Genomic DNA, 18,834 nt, shown 5'->3' with positions numbered 1-18,834 from the left:
GGGGGGGGGGGGTTATCAATCCTTGAAAATGTAGAGTATGCTTCGTATAGGAGGTCCAATCCAGGCGAGACAGGGACAATCCGTGATACCCGGGAAATAGCCAGTGATGTCTTCGTGGACATTGACAGGGAGTGAGCATAAGTATGGGCCCGGTTCTGTACAACTATGAAGCGACACTGAACGGGGTAGAGCATGAGCAGACCATAACAAAATAATCATGCTGAATGCTATATGCACTGCGACCATGCGTCAAACGCCCTCCATGCATATGGCTCACCTGAATTCCTTACGACTCACATGGCAATGGCACAATTGCAGCGGACGGTATCATTCCCATCACGCCGAACCCAAACCTGGACATCTACGTCCTTTTTGCCTCCCTACTTTGCAGTTCGCTTGTTTGTTGAGTTAGTCCCGTCAGTGACATAATGTGAAGTGGTACAGGTAGAAGAGAAAATTATTATCAGAAAAAATGTGAAGATAATCTGCCACAATATTTGAACGTATGCACATGTGCTGTACACGTACTGTAGAAGTCTGGATAGCAGCCTCCCCTGAGGGCTATTAATTTCGCCACAGAAGTTGACTCTTTAGATGCTATTCAACTGAAAGGGGAATCGAATACCCACATCCATGGTGGATATAACAAGCAATGCTAAGAAATTCTCATTGGCTACCTTATGGGATTCAGAAAATGAGAACAGAGACCTCGCCATGCACACATATGACCGATAGCTTGAACTAGTTTTAGAAAAGTTTCCAGCAAACACGTTTCCAAAGAGGGGAGTTGCGCCTCTGCTCCAGCTTACGGTTGTGCGCTTCCCAGTCAATCTCTCGGCGGCCGGAATCAACATCAATCTGGCTAAGTTTGAGCCAACCCTGACCCTTCCATAAGTAACCACAGACCCAGAAAAACATGACAATAGGTGCAGCAAGGTAAGACTTGAAAAAGGTCTCGGCATCCATATCAGAAACGGCGACATACAACTAGAAGTAATTCCACGCGTTAGTGAGATATACCCCTGACAATCAACACGAGGGATGCCATGCGTCGGGCGGGGCCCGCCAAGTCAACAAACCTGTGCAGCAAGAATAATTACAACAAGAATTAGACCCAGCCATGACCCATAAACTCCAAAGGCGGCAGCGAAGGGAAGCTCGGCTACGGTGTGACCACGATAAGCCCACGCAGCGCGGAAGCGGATATGGGCGAAGCAAATCTAAGTGCGATTAGCAACAAATCATATATAATATAAATACAGCAACGAATAAAAATATGAACTCACGCTTCCCCAGGTGAAGAGTGCGGAAAGGCCAGAGAGCGCAAGTAGCCAATCAAAGATATCCTCTCCTGAGGCAGATAAATTGATATACGCTAAGCTGCCCAAGAGAATGATTGTAGCTGTTGACACCAACGGCCTCCCAGCGCGGTCAACATACGAAAACATTCTGGGCGCATATCCCTGCTCCGCCAGGGCAGTTAACGTCCGGGAGCCACCATATACACTTGAATTTCCGATGGAGAGAACGGAAACCAAGATGACGACATTCATAAAATGGTCAAATCCTATGAGGCCGGCGTTCTTGGCGACGATGACGAACGGAGAAGCTTTGACATTGATATAACCACTCCCGAGCAACCGCGTATCATCGTAGGGCACAAGGAGGCCGACAAAAGAGAGAGCAAGGATATAGAACAAACTGATGCGCCAGAAGATTTGTTTCACCGCGGAGGGCAGGGATTGGACAGGGGTTTTGGATTCGGCGGCAGCGAGACCGACCAATTCCGTCCCAGAAAAGGCAAACGCTGCAGTGACGAAGACGGAGCAGAAGCCCTTAAATCCGTTCCGGAATGCGCCAGGGTGGTACCAGAACCTGGCACCCCAATACTCGGAATACATACCATCTTTGGGCCCACCACCAAGGACACACACAAGCGCGATAATCATGAAAATGACAACGGCCGCAAGCTTTAGGCTGCTGCTCCAGAATTCCTCCTCGCCGTAGCCAAGGACACCGAAGATATTGATGGCAACGATGGCCACCAGGAAAACTGTGATCCAAACACCGATGTTTGTGTCCATGTCCCAATACCCGATTACTATGGCCGCAACTGTGAGTTCAATCGGCAAGACTATAGCCCATTGGAAAACATAGTTCCATCCCATGGCGAAACCCCAGGAAGGGTCAATAAAACGGGTTGAATAGGTATAGAAACCACCAGAGACCGGAAACGTGACAGCAAGTTCACCAAGAGCATAGACGACGTTAAAGATCATCTGAAACGAACGCGTGTCATTATTGTTTTGCATATTATCTCTTGTTGTTGTTGTTGGTGATCATAGTTGCGTTTGCTATGATAATGCCTCTAACCCTATGGGAGACTGACCACTTACCACGCCAACAATTGCAAAGCCAATTAGTACAGTTGCAGGCCCACCATTGCTTAATGAACTGCCTGAGCCCACGAACAAACCAGCCCCGATACCGCCACCAATTGCAATCATCCGCAGATGCCGGCTCGTCAGCGTCTGGTTTAAGTGGTTATGTTTGTCCGCGAGTGTTCTTCTTTTGAATGACTCGGGAGTGCACCCCATGCGTGTCCAGAAACCCAACTCATACTGGGTTTCAGAAGTCCCGAGTACTTGGCTCCCAGTATCTTCTAAGTAAGCCGGCTCAGGGGCAACCGGAACCTGCTCCATCTTGGAGCCTTTTTCTTGGTCTACCATCTTCATGATGACAGGACACACAGATCAGTCGGGAATGAGAACGCAAAGACGGATCAAGGCGCAAGAGGGACAAGTGACAGGAGCGGAGAGTGATAAGACAACAGCGGAATAGAATATACTCTGCGGCAACGGGGCAGGACAAGGGCACACACGATGTCAAAAAGGAACTAGGTGGTGTCAAACGCCAATACCACCTATGGTTGCTCACACTGCGGAGATGGACAATGAGAACAACGACAAAAACGGCGACAGCGAAGCAACGGAGATGGGATAGGAATTGTGTCCCTTGATATACGAAACTTGAAAAATAGAGCCTGTATCTATCCCGCAATGTTGCCTTGACCTGGTTGGCTCGTCTGGAGCCACGGCAAATTGTGAGATTCGGTTGACCCGCCCCCACCGGCTGACTTGATCCCTTGTGTGTTCCATGGCTGTTATTGCGGGTCATGAAATAAAGGGGAGTAAATACTAATACCGAAGGAAGGGGATCATATCGCGCGTGGCGGCGACATCAATGGGGGCCGAAGGACCCAACTCCAAACTTCTGAAAAGCATGTTACACCCATAAAGGGAAAGAAAAAGGACAGCACAGCACTCCGCACAGGAAGCGCGAGCTAACCCATCAAAACAGGGTCCCCTTTGCGGGACGGGAGGCATCACGGAATTCCCGTATCACTGTCACTGGAAAGTTGCGTTTCTGATGACCCGATGACCCATAGGATGAACCGCGGAAGAAGACGGGACATGACATTCGCATGCGAGCTGGCAGTCGTCCCAAAAGAAAAGGAAATCTCAATGCTACCCCAGCAATGTTCAAAACGGTCGGTGGCGATGAGAAATAAGCGGTTTATATTCGGATACCCCTTCAATTTGATAGACGATGTTCAACTGTTCTCCTTGTACCAGTCCGCTAATTTAGTATGAAAAGTGACTTGTAAGCCAAACAAGTCAAAAAAACATGGTCCAACCCTCTCTGTAATGTGGCATTTTTCATGAGGTATTCTCTGGCAATCACAGAGTAAATATTTTGGGCATAACTTCTGGTCTCTCTTTTATGGGTTAGCTACTTGATGGAAAATCAAGTACCAAGGTATTCCCCATAACTATGTATATATATAGTACGTAGTATATGGCGGAGGGTGTCTTTACCCAATAGTAAAGGGGCCCGTTGTGTGGAAAATGCCATTGCTTTTTGAACCCTCAATGAGATCAGGGCGGAGCATTCCTAAAGCAAAAAGCCTTAGGGTTAGTATTTCCTTGGGCGCTCAACGCCCCTGCCACGTGTCACGATCGCAATTGTTAACCGTGGAAAGCTGCAACGGCCAGAGTTCTGCTGTCTTTGAGATGTTTTCAAGGGCTTGGGCCATACCACCATTCCGTCATTCCGCCCATATCGTGTTGCCATATTTACCGCAGAAGACTCTAGAATCCAACTGTGATATTGGTTAAGAGTCTAAATAGTACCGAGGAAAGAATTGGCCAAATCAGAAGCCAAAGAAGCCAGCCCTCTACGCTTTTCGACATCCATGGATCTGTGGATGGTGGTACCGCGGCCGGTCCCGTCGCCCGCTTTCCGCTCACCGTCCGCTCGGCCAACGGAGAGAAAGCCTTGGGTACTAACATCGAACCCGCTCCGCAGCCAGGTTCCGCGCAACGTCGGGCTTGGCCCAGGCTTGGCGTTGGGCGCGGAGGATGATGCGGACGATCCTAGAGACCGGGTACCTGGACAGCTCCTAGCAACGGGGACGGAAAGGTGCTTGCTTTTGAACATTGGGCGAGCCTCGAACCCACAAAAGCACGGCATTTGCCATCTCGGATGGCATGACGTGTGGAATTGTTTAGCTGCGGGGCTAATTGCAAAACGCCGCTAACCCTTCTTTTGGACAACGACTCCATTGTCATGACATTTGCAGTTCTCTGGACAAGTGCTCACATCCTCAAGCAAGCCTCTAGCGTAAGCTGCTTGGCTAGGAATATGACGATGACCTGGCCAATGCAGAGCAATAATATGGAATCCTCTCGAGACGACGGATGATAAAGAAGAAGCATTGTTTATCGTTGAGAAGCGATTTGACGCCCCAGAGAGGGAGGCCGTGAAGGATTCAGAATCAATCTTGGTCAACTGGCATCTCCACAATTGTTTTTGGTCTCCGAACACAAAATCGAACGGGATACGAAAAGAATTTCACTCTAAGAGAGGGATAAATAGAGAACGATTCCCATTTCCCTCCAGATCGCCAATTGCAAAAACATCCCAGATTTCAACATGGATATTTCATATCGAAGCTTCGGGGCGCTAAATCATTCAAAACTTCTGCTTGTCTATGATGGCTGTGAGCTTTCACAATGCCATCTCTTCATCACTTTTTTTCTGGAACGCATCATCTTGTGGGAAGCTACGCCACACCACCCTACATTGGCTTTTTTCGGCTGATATCCGTCCAGTTACATACCGTAGCGCCGCTGAGGCCCGCTACTCATATCGGTGTCTTCCAATTGCCATTACATGGCACCTCAATACAACTGATACGATGCATGTTTCAGTCCAACTCAGGACTTGTCCAAAAACGGTGCGTGACTATCCTATTCGGAGTTTTCGGCTCCAACTGGTCTTTACGACGAAATCTCTTCAGGGGATGGCAGGCATGGCGCTGTTGCCATCGAGTTCTGGGGGTGTACATGTACATGTACATCCGGGATCAACACCGGTTACCTGCGGCGTTTTTCTGCCTTACTGCGGTTTTTCTGTTTATTTGACTCTGCGGCTACTAAGGAGGCGTTTTCGGTTTCGCTACCCCAAGTAAGCAAGACGGAACCCTACCAAATGTTTACGAGTGTAGGGAGAGAGAGATCAACCCTGCGCATCCTTCATGACGTCGCTTCCTGCAGCGCGCATCGTCCATCCGTCGAATTTGGCAAATATAGCAATTCTCCTTCTCACCATCGTGTTGCAAATCTATGGCTCAAGCATATCTGGGTGCACACTTCATATTATTATTATATCTCCAACCGAGAAACCACTGGCCCTCTCCTTCTTTGTTTTAGCACAGTGAACAGGCGGAGATGCCAGGCAAGTGTATCGGCTACCATATGGTCTTGACAACCGTACCTCGAAGAATTGCATGCAACAGCAACAAACAGGATTCTCCACCTGGCATAATCATACCATCTGCCAGAACGGAAAGTGTGTACAGCCACATGTCTGGCCGTGATAGTTTCCGGGAATTAGCCACCTCGGAAAACCTGTAACCCTCCCAGGGAGACTGGACGTGTATCCATACCAACCTACAGAATTCTATAGCTATCACTGGACAATCGAAAGGCAATCTCAAATATCTCCATTCGCGGGTCATTTGAAAATCTCAGTTTCCTGTTTTTGCATTTTACTTATCACGGACTATGTATAGTACTATGTTAATGCTGTGTAATTAGTCCCATTATACTGGCAAACATTAAAATTTTAGCAAGCAGTTAATCAACCCCTTTTCTCTGTATGCGACATTTCGGTATATCGATAGGCCATCGATAGGAACTATGTAAAATAATCAGTATGCTGACGTGGAATCTGCCAACTAATATTTCTATTGGAGCTAATCCTGTGCCTGAAGTTTTACTACACAAATGTTTATGTTGTACTGCTCCAGTGTGTAACAAAAGTCCTTCTAGTTGCTCGAAGCTTAGGCAATAAACCTTTAGAAGCTTGATGTCTAACTAAGGCTTGTCTGTCATGTTGGTTGTTTTGAATTTAAATTATAATCACCACGCTAAGAATATAAGGTAACTGCGAGTACCAGGTTGAGATCTTGCCATCTAACTGAACAGCAAGGTGTTTTATAACAGATTTTATTACCTAAACTCTTTTACATGTGCGAGGACTTTAAAAGTGTAATCTGGAGTTGAAATGTCTCACTTGTTTCCTGGTCCACCATATTTTTATTCCTGGCCATTTTAGTTCGATGTGTCAAATTTCAATGTAGGCTAAATAGCAGTAGAGGCACACAGGAAGGCCCTGGTTTATCCTTTCCCCCCTCCCTTGATTTTCGAATTCAAAGCCATTGGATCTGAAGCGCTTGATCAAAGAAAGACTTGGCCTGCACCTTTCTTTGTCTTTGGTTACATCAAGGCGCTTACCTGCTAACCACAATGATCACCATGGCCATGCCTGCTCACTGCCACCTACAGGGGGTGATGCACTTGCCTAGAGACCTCCACAACATATCGCCGGGGATTTGCGGAAAACGATGACACTAACAATATGGTCAAGGAAGTCCAATATTGATGCAATGAACTAACTACTCATTTTTCCTCCAATGCTATCCGCGTATTGCGTTCTCTAAAAAGAAGCTGGAAGTACGCCGTGATGAGAAGGTTCCTCTTCGTCTCCACTGCCGCTTTTACGTCAGTTGTATGTCAATCTCTCATACCGACTACCGGCTCAGCAGCCTTTCCTGGGTGCGCTGTTGCATGTCCACTTCTTCACAAGGCGCAGGCGAATTGCATCCCTCCAGCGGCACCTGTAACAAACCAAGCCACTTATAGCTCGTGTTTTTGCCAATCGACTCTTCTGCGGGCCCTCCACAGCTCTCCCAATGGAGTCTGCGACGCAGTATGTCCGCCGGCGGATCTAATTACCCTGCAGAAATGGTATGCACAGTTCTGCGCATCAGGCAATCCGGCTACAACCACCGCCACATCCAATGTTCCGGAATCCCATCCTAGGACTGGAACAGCTTCAACAGTCACTCATGAAGCCCCATCAAGTTGGTATGTCGAAGTTGCGCTCATTGCTTCCCATCATTCTTTCACTCAACCCAAGTTGCGCTGGACAACCATGGGAGGCACCTCGAAATAGAACTTCAAGCCTTCGTCCACTAAACTCCGATAGGTTTTCCTCCCACTGGAGATGGGTGGTGATGATAATCGCACTAGCGGTTGGGTTCACCGTTTTTGCTCTCCTCTTGATTTATTTAAAGCGTCGGCACAAGCGTAAGCGAGCAAATCAACCACCTTTCCCTCCGGCCGTACCTGCTGTGATCCTCGGAGATGGCAGTCGGAGTGCCCGTGAACCAACTTCGAGAAATCTAGTCGCAGCAGCTCTGGCAGACGATAAATGGGGTCCACAGCAACATCTTGCCCATACACGCGCCCAAGGTCCTGGAAATGGTGGCTCCACTCCCAATATATCGAACAGAGCAGAATCCGGACAATTTACCCGTGCGCCGCAACGGGTAAGTAGGAATATGCGAGGACCGCCTCGATCGAAAGATTAGTTATGACAGCGCGGCGCAAGTCGAGAAAGGGCATGGACTATTGCGGTTTATTAAGTCAAGGGCTTGCATTGATTCTACTCGAGGTCCTGTTGTTGTTGTTCTTAATCATCGCTCAGGAACACGCCAAAGCGGGTATGAGAACTATATCTTTTCCTTGTTTGGTATGGGTTGTAATCGCGCTGCGGTCAAAATGTTTTGTCCAGCGGAGTTCACACGGTTATCGTTATTGTTTCCAGAACTTTCAATAAATATGTGCATTAAAATAAATGAACATGTGACCAAACCAAACCAAACTGCCGAATTTCCCCAAAGCAAATACATACGCAATTGTATAGATATATATAGATATATATATATATCCAATTGGATATACCTATGTATAAAAAATAGCTCAATACATAAATTCTGGGAATCATGCTTCTAGTGTGTGTGTGAAAATGAGGATGGGCACTTGCACGAGTAGATAAAAAAAACCCCATGTATTGCAGGAAACGGTTCACATAGATATTACTAGCACGTACTCAAACAGTCACTATGTAATGCTGATGCTGACGATCTTCACGTCCTCCTCTGGCTTCTCTTTGTACGTCTTGACATTTTCAATCTTATGCACCACGTCAAGTCCCTTGACAGCCCTGCCGAATATCGTATGTTTCCCATCGAGCCACGGCGTCTTCTCAGTTGTGATAAAAAACTGGCTACCATTTGTGTTCGGGCCAGCATTAGCCATTGAGAGCGTATAAGGCTTGTCGTGACGCAGAGTCGAGAACTCGTCTTCAAACTCGCCGCCCCAAATCGACTCGCCCCCAGTACCGTCTCCGAGCGGATCGCCGGCTTGGATCATGAATTTGCGAATCACCCGGTGGAAGATGGTGTTGTTGTAGTAGCCATTGCGTGAATGGGTAACGAAATTCTCCACGGTCTTGGGGGCTGCGGAAGGGAAAAGTCTGAGGTGAATATCGCCTAGGGTAGTATGGAGCACGGCCGTAGTGCCCGTTGCTGTTGGTTTAGCAGCTGCAGCTGCAGCGTCTTCACGAGCTCCAACTGGTTTCTCGTTTTGTACGTCGCGGCTTGACTTGGATACCTCCGTTTCATTCGTGAAGAGGTAGAAACGGAGCTTAGCAAAGCCAGTACTGACGAGCATAGGATCACGCTCTTCAGCTTCTTGGAGCAAAGGATTGGCACTAGCGGCCATAGAAACCGTTACAACCCCCTTTTTCTGCGGTTGGCCTTGATAAATGGCAAGATTGAGGGCACGAAATGGTTCATCTTTGCCATAGACTCTAACAACGCGATTTGTGAAGGTGTTGATACACTTTATCCCTATTATAGAGCCATACATCACAAAATGGCCAGACTCGTCAAAGACCACATTAATCTTTGTCATGGTAGCCGGGTTTTCAAGTCCCTTCTCAATCGCTATCCGCCGTCCAAACTCAATCTCCTCGAGCTTATAGAGTGCCGTTCCAGCTTGTTGCATTTCCGTGAGCGTCGTGATGGATTCATCATAGGACCTGTATAATTTGCCGGTTGGGAAATCGAATACCCTAACCTGCCTATCAGGAAAGGAGAACGTCACGAATTGATGGCCTGATGGAGAAATTGTAATTGAAGACGGAACCGATTTGGATTTTTTAAAAATAAAGAGATTGGTGGTAGATTTCAGTTCAAACACGTTGTCTGGTTTGTCGAAGGGGGCATTCGGACGCCAGTATTCGATCATTCCCGTTTCATCTGCAGAAATAACGCAGTCATATGCATCGTTAAATGCCATTGCGACAACCGGGAAGCGATGGACTGATTTCAATGTATGGATGGGCGTGGAGTTTTCTCCTCGTCCGTCGTAAATCATAATGTCGCTAGTTGAATCGCAACTCACGGCTAACAGCGGCAGCGATGCGCCTCGCCGATGTACCCAGCAAACACACCTTGGGACATAATCCAATGTTAGGATGGCCAGGAGGTCTGAAACCAACCGTATTAGCAGACAAAGTTTTTTAACATGCCCAGGAGTAGGAAAGAAATGAAAGTCCTACCGAAAGTAATCACATCGAATATCTTAACCGTTTTATCTACTCCGACCGTCGCGAAATTTCTCCCGTCAAGACTAACGCTCACACCTTTCAGCTCTCCAACATGGGCGCGAAATTCCTTCACAAACTCGACACCAACCGGCATCTTCTTCCAAAACTTGACAACTCCATCAATAGAGCTTGTAATAAGGAAGTCAGTATGAGGGGTTAGGGTAACGAAGGAGAGCTGGTCCTTGTGCATTAGGGACTTTGAGTATCGGGCCGAAACTGGGAGCGCATTGATGTAGACCTTTTCGTAGGGTAGCTTTCGTCGTTTTTTTCTCGGTACGGTGGATGGGAGAGCAGGGCCAAAGTCATCCCCCGATGATGAGGATTCATCTATTATGTGCCCTTGTTAGCTCTATCTTTGTTTCGTTAGATACCGGTAATCGATATCGGAGGGAACAAACCATTCACTTGATTCTCCTCGAGCTCAGAGCGAGACCGCTTGTTGGAGGCGGTGCTGCGCGCTTCTTCCTCTGGTTCAGCCATCGCCCGGACCTGCATAGGAATTAAATAAAAGGGTAACAAAAGCCAGTGTACCCAATAACTTTGGCCAATGTTGCTGGAGTATGTTGTGCTCTTTGAGGTTTGTCGATACCCTAAAAGATTCCAAGCGCGCGCCAACAGCTCGGACCACCCTGACTAAGAATTTTGCAACGAAGGTTGTTAGCAGCACAAGCCCAAGGATTATCTGGTTGTTGTCATATACAGCCCACTTGCAACGTCTTCGAAAGCAGCGACCTGCATTGTCGTGATATAAGCTGCTGTTCTGCTGCTTCAATCATGGTATGTTCTATGCTTTTCCTCAACTTGGTCTATGCCTGCTCCTTTTCTTGGGTTCTAACTTTTCCAGGCGTCATTCAATAATCCCACGCAGATTTTCGCCGAAGACGTAACGGAGGAGAAAGGTGAAAATGCTCGCTTGTCCGCATTTGTGGGTGCGATCGCAGTAGGCGACCTGGTGAAAAGCACTCTGGGCCCAAAGGGAATGAACAAAATTCTTCAATCAGCGTACGCTACCTGTTCTCCTGCTCTGGTGCGGGGCATGATTAGAACATCTTTTTCTAACAGCCGAGCAATCTAACAGTTCTACTGGCGAGATCATGGTTACAAACGACGGAGCTACAATTCTCAAAGCCATAGCTCTCGACAACGCTGCTGCGAAGGTACTAGTGAATATCTCGAAGGTTCAAGATGATGAAGTTGGCGATGGAACCACCTCTGTCACCGTTCTCGCTGCGGAACTTCTACGGGAGGCGGAAAAGCTCGTGGAACGGAAAATACACCCTCAGACCATTATAGAAGGCTACAGGATTGCGAGCCGCGCGGCCCTCGTAGCCCTGGAGAAAACAGCAGTGAACAACAGCAAAGACCCCGTTGCTTTCCGAAAGGACTTGCACGCGATCGCCCGCACAACCCTCAGCTCGAAAGTTCTTAGCCAAGACCGAGATCAGTTTGCAAGTCTAGCCTGCGACGCAGTCCTCAGGCTCAAAGGATCTACTGATCTCAGTCACATCCAAATTATCAAGAAGGCTGGGGGAAAGTTGAGTGACTCCTACCTTGACGAGGGATTCATCTTGGATAAAAAGATTGGAGTGAACCAACCCAAGCGACTTGAGAACGCGAAGATCTTGGTCGCAAATACTGCTATGGACACGGATAAAATTAAAATTTTCGGTGCCCGTGTTAAGGTTGACTCAACAGGAAAATTGGCAGAATTGGAGAAAGCAGAACGAGAAAAAATGCGAGCGAAGGTAGAGAAGATTAAGTCACATGGAATCAACTGCTTCGTGAACCGTCAGCTCATATACAACTGGCCCGAACAACTTTTTACCGATGCTGGCATTGTTTCTATTGAGCACGCCGACTTCGACGGCATTGAGCGTCTCGCACTGGTCACGGGAGGAGAGATCACATCAACATTTGACCATCCAGATCAAGTGAAGCTAGGCCGGTGCGATGTCATTGAGGAAGTCATCATCGGTGAGGACACGCTGATCAAATTCTCTGGTGTTGCGGCCGGCCAAGCCTGCACCATTGTCCTCCGGGGAGCTACAGAACAGTTGCTTGACGAAGCTGAACGGTCTCTACACGATGCTCTTGCCGTCCTCTCTCAGACTGTCCGTGAGCCAAAGGTGACGCTGGGTGGCGGATGTGCGGAGATGGTGATGGCCAAGGCAGTCGAACAAACTGCGCAAAATACCACGGGGAAAAAACAAATTGCCGTCGATGCTTTTGCCCAAGCCCTCAAACAACTCCCAACCATCCTTGCAAGCAACGCCGGCTTGGACTCGAGCGACCTCGTCACGAGGCTGAGACAAGCCATCAATAATGGTATGACAAGCTCAGGGCTTGATCTTCTGACACCTGGTGGTGGGATTGCGGACATGCGGGATTTGGGTGTTGTAGAGAGCTACAAACTAAAGCGAGCAGTTGTGTCGTCAGCGTCAGAGGCTGCAGAGGTATGTACCTTATCCGGTTGTTATAATTATCACCATACTCAATTATTATTTTGTGGCGTTTCATGTTCGAAGCGTGGCTAACATCAATACCTCCATTTTACAGCTGCTGCTCAGGGTAGATAACATCATCCGTAGTGCCCCACGTAAGCGGGAACGCATGTAAATGGCGAACCTTTCTGAGTTATAGCAAATAAGAAGACATTGATGATTGTTCCCAACACCCAAAATAAACAAGCATATCACGTTACTCCTTCGAATAGACGAAGATGTTGCTTCAACAATGTCTCTGCTCAACTAGCTTGAGGAAGCAATATTGTGCAATTTAAGTGGGGCTTTTTGCGTTCCAACTCAGAGAACAACGCAACACTGGTTTATTTTTAAAACTAATACTTATAGTATATATATATTTGTATATTATTGGGGGAAGAGGGGGGAAGCACTTCAAAAGTTCATTGTCATGCTACTTGAGTTGGGTGCTGCTGCTTTGTCGTCATTAGCCAACCTGGGCGATGTCAGTGCTTCTGGTATACCCTTCACCCTTAACTCAACTTCAGTGACCCCGCAAGATTGCGTCAATAATAAGTGCATGATAAGACATTATCATCGGAATGAACTTTGTAAGGTTGCGTCCTTACATGTATTTTTACTATAACACGTATATGTCTGGGCTTGGGAATGTTGAGGGCGATGGAGGTTATAGAGTTTGTGCAATATGGCAAGATGCAAAACCGATGAACCCGTCTAGCCTCCCAAGTTTCTCATCCCTCCCCGAACATGCTGTCCTGTTCCAGTGAGTGTGGCAGTCCAACCACGGGAGAAGGGATATTAATTGATGTGCGTAGACTATAACGAGGAACCGTTTACGGGGTACTCCGTACTCCCTGCTGTACCGAGAATTGCTTTCAAGGGGCTGGAGGAGCAAAGAATAGGAAACTAACGCACATGATTCCGGTATTGAGAGGCGTAAACAATGCAGTACAGAATAATACCATCATGAACAGATTCTAAGCTTGGGCTGACAATTCTTTTGATAGGATAATCTGGACGTGAATTGGCAGACGCTATTGCACATGGAAGAGGAGCGAGGAACAAGACAAACAGAAATGCTATGTAATGCCACAGAATGTACCGTAACTACATGTATGTACTGTACAGCTTGCATACACGTGTATGTTACAGAGAGATTTCAATTTGCTCAGTCAAACCAATATATTGATTTCCTGGCAAGTGGTGAAATCGAGAACTTTCCCCGGCGGTCGTGGAGTGGAACCTTGGGAACAACATTTTTCTGCCCCCGACGCAGCGACAGTGGTTGGCCGCAAACGCAGCCCAGCGCTTAGTCCTTAGGCCCACCACCCCCGAGGGCGGTGAACAAGCGGCGGGCCCTTCCAGGGTTGCGCCAAGCCCTTCGCCCCGGACGAAGGTTTTGTCAGCCGGTGGTTGGGGGACTGCTGAGTCAGCGAGGCCCGGTTGCACGCAACTTGTTCCATTTGTTCCATTTGTTCCATCCTCCCTCCGTCGATCCGTTTTATCATCTATCCCGTTTCTCTTATCTCGTCCTCTATCCACCTTCGTCTCCTTCATTCACTTACGCTCCTCACCCCTCTTCCAGCTCTGCTGACCCTCTGTAGCCCTCTTCCGTCACTCCCTCTTCCAGCTCACGCTCCCTCTCCTGGAGTGGGACGCTGAAACCGCTTTCTAATGTCACCTACGGGCTTTGCGGATCATCTGCGGCCTCAATCACTCAGGGAACATTCTGACCTACGATTGCCCGCATTGTAGATCTCCACCATGGTCTGGCGGCTGCCTGGTGCCCGCTCTGCTCTTCCCACCGGCATTGCCCTCCTCCTTCTCCCGCTCTGGGCCGCTCAGCAGCAGCAGCCTCTTGCCCACAACGTCGAACCTCTACAGGCTTATATCGGAAACAATGCCCCCCTCCAATCACACACTCAAGCACACTCACTCGCAAACACCAACGATGCGAGCGCCATAGAAACTGTTGCTCTGGCGGCCCCCAACCCCGCCGTTCGAGCACCTCCTGCCCGGCTCAACTCAAACGCTGGCCCGGGTCCGCAGCTCCAAGCGCGGTCCTTACAGGATTGGGAGGTTGAGGACTTTGTCCTCTTGGCGACCGTCGATGGAACTATCCACGCGAGGGATCGAAAGACAGGGGCCCCGCGTTGGGCACTCGAGGTTCCAAGCAGCCCGATGGTGGAAACAATCTATCACCAGTCCAACCGGTCCGGTTTTGCCGATGCGCAGCCGGAGGACGATTTTATTTGGATCGTAGAGCCCAGCCGGGATGGTGACCTTTACATCTACAACCAGGCCCCCAATGGCGGCCTTCAGAAATTGGGTTTGACCGTGAAGGCTCTCGTTGACGAGACTCCTTATTCCGGAACCGATCCTCCCGTTACATATACTGCCAGAAAAGAAACTACCCTCTATACCGTAGATGCTCGCACTGGCACTATTCTTCGCGTCTTCAGTTCTCGAGGCTCTGCTGCCGCAACAGAACAAAGTTGTCGACGTGTCAATGACCTAGAAGCTCTCGATGACGAGGAGTGTGAGACCAAAAATGGCACGCTCACCCTTGGCCGACTCGAGTACATAGTAACTGTCCAAAATACAGAAACTGGAAATCTTATTTGCACCATCAAATATTCTGAATGGGGCCCGAACAACCGGGACGTTGACCTCCAAAGTCAATATTTCCGAACAATGGACGAACGACACATTTACAGTATGCACGACGGTGTTATCTTTGGGTTTGACCATTCAAAAGTAGACGGACGTCGTTACACCCAACGGTTTACTTCTCCCGTGGCGCGTGTTTTCGATGTTGCACGCCCTGCTCGCACTGACTCGCCCGATACGCCCCTAGTTCTCCTTTCCCAGCCACGTAACCCTCCAGATGACAGCTTTGGCGTTAATACGCCAGAAGATCGAGAGTCCCGTGTGTTCGTAAACTGTACCGAAAATGGCGGCTGGTATGCAATGTCGGAAGCTTCATATCCATTGGTCACAGGACGTGCAAGGCAAGCCGAATGCTATGAAAAGGACTACCTCATGAACGAGAAACCTTTGATGAGCCACAGCCTTGCCCAACAAAGGGCTGCTCTGGCTGGCGTACACTCTCTCAATGAGCCTTCAGGCAAGTATCAACGGACTATTCCTAGTATATCTGGCCCCCCCGCCGATTTATCGAACGATACCCCTCGAGATATTGCAAGAGTATCACCCAAATCGCCTCCCCAACCCACCATTAGACCGGGTGTCCTTATTCAAAAAGGGTGGGACAACGTCGTTGATGTCGTGGTTACCCTCTGTCTCCTTACTTTTGGAACCTTTCTTTACCTGAACTCCCACACTTTACAGGAGCTTGCGAAACAGAAACTCGATCTTAAAAATGTCATTTCTATCAATGGGAAACCTCTGTCTACCACACCCTCTACGCCAATAATCGCTTCAACGCCGACTCTCCCGTCGGAGTTTGGTACGGATGGGATACCATCTTCACTTGACCCTGGCGTTACTGTCAACATCACCGTCCCAACCCTCGACCAGGACGGTGATGTGACGCCACGATTGAAATCACGGAATTCAAGTGAGGATATTGAATCCACACCGAGGGTCAGGATACAGGACCCTGATAATAATGATGACAAGAATGACGATGTTGAAGAGCTAAATCTCCTTCAGACGCCAGAGAAAACAAAGAAAAAAGCTCGCCGTGGAAGACGGGGTGGCGTGGCGCACAAGCGTGGCAAGAAGAACCAGAACCAGAAACAGAGCGAAGACGCAGATGGCAAAATATCCACGGAGACACCGTCCGATAATGACCACACCGAGATTGCGAGGCGGCCAGGGCTCGAGAGACAGCTTTCGAGGACCATTTCAACAGAGATGGTAGAAATTGATGGCTCGATTAGAATCGGCCAACTGAAGGTTCACACAGATAAAGTTTTAGGCCATGGCAGCCATGGCACTGTGGTCTACAAGGGATCCTTTGATGGCCGGGATGTGGCGGTAAAACGGATGTTGGTGGAATTTTACGATATTGCCTCTCACGAGGTTGGCTTATTGCAGGAAAGCGATGACCACAAAAACGTCATTCGATATTTCTGTCGAGAGCAAACTGCAGGGTTTCTTTATATCGGTCTGGAGCTCTGCCCCGCCTCATTACAGGACGTGGTGGAAAAGCCGCTTGATTACCCCAGTCTTGTCAATGGAGGGTTGGACGTACCCGACGTTCTGTGGCAAATTACCGCTGGAGTCCGATATCTCCACTCGTTGAAAATAGTCCATCGTGACTTGAAGCCCCAAAATATTCTTGTGGCCGCGCCGAAGCCCCGAACCGGTTCGAGTTCGCTCAGATTACTTATTTCTGACTTCGGCTTGTGTAAAAAGTTGGAAGATAATCAAAGTTCCTTCAGAGCTACTACGGCACACGCCGCCGGGACATCCGGTTGGCGCGCTCCGGAGCTTCTTGTTGACGACGACCAAACCGCTCCAAGCGGCTCAACCTGGGACAACCAGAGTGTCGACTCCTCAGACCCTGCAGTTGTTGACCCTCAGACGAACCGAAGGGCCACACGTGCCATTGATATATTCTCCCTTGGCTGTGTCTTTTACTACGTGCTCACTCGTGGGGGTCACCCGTTCGATAAAGACGGCAAATTCATGCGTGAGGCGAATATTGTCAAAGGGTATCATAATTTAGATGACTTGCAGAAACTCGGAGACTACGCTTTCGAAGCGGATGATTTGATCAGGCAAATGTTATCCCTGGATCCACGCCGTCGGTGAGTTTTCCAAAATTTAATATAATAGCAAAATGCCCAAACTTCAAGCAACTGAACGAGTCTGACAAAATTCAATATCTAAGGCCTGACGCTACCACCATAATGCTCCACCCATTCTTCTGGTCCCCCGCAGACCGTCTGAATTTCCTCTGTGATGTATCTGACCATTTCGAATTCGAACCCCGCGATCCTCCCTCTGCAGATCTACTCTGCCTTGAATCGGTTGCCCCGGACGTCATCGGATTGGAAATGGACTTCCTCAAGTTGCTTCCGAAGGACTTTAAAGACAGTCTCGGCAAACAGCGAAAGTACACCGGGTCGAAGATGCTGGACCTTTTGCGCGCTCTCCGAAACAAACGCAACCATTACAACGATATGCCAGAACATCTGAAAGCCAACATTGGAGGGTTACCGGTTGGCTATCTCCAATTCTGGGCTCTGCGATTCCCTAGCCTGTTGATCAATTGTCATTGGGTCATTTTGCAACTGGGCCTAACGAAGGTGGAGAGGTTCAAGCGCTACTTCACGCCGCCTGCGTGAAGCGGGGAGGGAGGGCAAGGGTGTTGCGGGATGGATTGTTGTTGCTGTTGCTTTTTATTTGTTGACGACTACGACGACGACGACGACGACGATACGGCTATTACGAGCGCTGCGTTATTGTTCTCGATAGAAAAAAATCTACTTTTTTTTTTTTTTTTTTCAAAGAGTCTTGATTTATGGTATGAATATGGGGTTTTGATGGGAAAATTTTCACCGTTTTATTTATTTTTTTATTTATTTTTATTTACATTTTTGGATAACATAAACAGGTTTACTTTTATGTGTACTCTCTGTATCGATAGAATGGAAATTTCAACTGTCTATGTGCATTGTAGTACCCCCTTGACCTCCTATCCATTCCATTCACCCGATTAGTTGCAGGCAAATTAATCCACATATATAGAACTCCTGATTGATTTCAAGATTAACACCAGATGTATGCTTGCACTTTGCAATTTCTAATAATGTTGGCTGCTGGCAAGGACGACGCTTGGTTAGTTCATTCATCATTCATTCAATCAACCCGAGGTTGGCGCGGACGAGGAATCGTGCGCTCTTAGAAAGGTTAAAAAGTTGACCTCAAGTTCTCAAACTCCTCCACAAGCAAAACCATGCCACAACACAACACAACCCAACACAACGCACCTTTCTTTTCTCCCCAATTCACTGCCGTCAGTCTCAATTACATTCATTAAGGCAGTCATCCCCAGATTCCCTCTTCCTACCCCAAGCAGTATTCTTGCATATCTCCTCCCCCACCTCCATGACATCGAAGCTCTCATCGCGAATCCCTGTTCTGAACCGGTTGCTTTCCCATCCATCTAGCAAGCTTTTACCTATACCACATTCGATATTCGTATGCTAGAAACGATCTATCCTCCCACTCTGAGCCCTCGTTGGCTTTGCGCAACTCACATTGAGACAATACTTCGCTCTGAAAATACCCTCCGTGC

At 48.3% G+C, this 18,834-nt stretch overlaps 7 protein-coding genes across 7 annotated transcripts; 4 read left to right on the top strand and 3 right to left on the bottom strand.

Annotated features, from left to right (window-relative positions):
• Positions 1–476: 476 nt before the first annotated feature.
• On the bottom strand, positions 477–2,735 carry HCBG_05759 (amino acid permease; the record flags this gene model as incomplete). The annotated part of the gene is made up of 4 exons (XM_045432808.1): positions 477–987; positions 1,080–1,220; positions 1,287–2,279; positions 2,397–2,735. 4 exons carry the CDS (start codon positions 2,733–2,735, stop codon positions 748–750), a joined length of 1,713 nt encoding a protein of 570 aa, XP_045286924.1.
• A 1,139-nt stretch (positions 2,736–3,874) lies between these two features.
• On the bottom strand, positions 3,875–4,500 carry HCBG_05758 (uncharacterized protein; the record flags this gene model as incomplete). Its single annotated transcript, XM_045432807.1, has 2 exons — positions 3,875–3,954; positions 4,194–4,500. The coding sequence occupies 2 exons, from the start codon at positions 4,498–4,500 to the stop codon at positions 3,875–3,877; spliced, it is 387 nt and encodes a 128-aa protein (XP_045286923.1).
• A 495-nt stretch (positions 4,501–4,995) lies between these two features.
• On the top strand, positions 4,996–5,978 carry HCBG_05757 (uncharacterized protein; the record flags this gene model as incomplete). Its single annotated transcript, XM_045432806.1, has 4 exons — positions 4,996–5,062; positions 5,175–5,299; positions 5,323–5,706; positions 5,775–5,978. The coding sequence occupies 4 exons, from the start codon at positions 4,996–4,998 to the stop codon at positions 5,976–5,978; spliced, it is 780 nt and encodes a 259-aa protein (XP_045286922.1).
• A 1,111-nt stretch (positions 5,979–7,089) lies between these two features.
• On the top strand, positions 7,090–8,247 carry HCBG_05756 (uncharacterized protein; the record flags this gene model as incomplete). Its single annotated transcript, XM_045432805.1, has 3 exons — positions 7,090–7,493; positions 7,615–7,957; positions 8,203–8,247. 3 exons carry the CDS (start codon positions 7,090–7,092, stop codon positions 8,245–8,247), a joined length of 792 nt encoding a protein of 263 aa, XP_045286921.1.
• A 213-nt stretch (positions 8,248–8,460) lies between these two features.
• Positions 8,461–10,563, bottom strand: HCBG_05755 (peptidyl-prolyl cis-trans isomerase cypE; the record flags this gene model as incomplete). The annotated part of the gene is made up of 3 exons (XM_045432804.1): positions 8,461–9,964; positions 10,036–10,410; positions 10,482–10,563. 3 exons carry the CDS (start codon positions 10,561–10,563, stop codon positions 8,532–8,534), a joined length of 1,890 nt encoding a protein of 629 aa, XP_045286920.1.
• Positions 10,564–10,803: 240 nt separating this feature from the next.
• HCBG_05754 (T-complex protein 1 subunit beta) lies at positions 10,804–12,759 on the top strand (the record flags this gene model as incomplete). The annotated part of the gene is made up of 4 exons (XM_045432803.1): positions 10,804–10,860; positions 10,928–11,085; positions 11,162–12,536; positions 12,640–12,759. The coding sequence occupies 4 exons, from the start codon at positions 10,858–10,860 to the stop codon at positions 12,697–12,699; spliced, it is 1,596 nt and encodes a 531-aa protein (XP_045286919.1).
• A 1,568-nt stretch (positions 12,760–14,327) lies between these two features.
• HCBG_05753 (serine/threonine-protein kinase) lies at positions 14,328–17,881 on the top strand (the record flags this gene model as incomplete). The annotated part of the gene is made up of 2 exons (XM_045432802.1): positions 14,328–17,341; positions 17,425–17,881. The coding sequence occupies 2 exons, from the start codon at positions 14,328–14,330 to the stop codon at positions 17,879–17,881; spliced, it is 3,471 nt and encodes a 1,156-aa protein (XP_045286918.1).
• Positions 17,882–18,834: the final 953 nt, after the last annotated feature.

Source organism: Histoplasma capsulatum (genome assembly GCF_000150115.1).
Source record: "Histoplasma capsulatum G186AR genomic scaffold supercont2.7, whole genome shotgun sequence".
Classification (NCBI taxonomy): domain Eukaryota; kingdom Fungi; phylum Ascomycota; class Eurotiomycetes; order Onygenales; family Ajellomycetaceae; genus Histoplasma; species Histoplasma capsulatum.
Note: the sequence above shows the minus strand (reverse complement) of the source record. Positions and strands in the feature narration are given on the sequence as shown.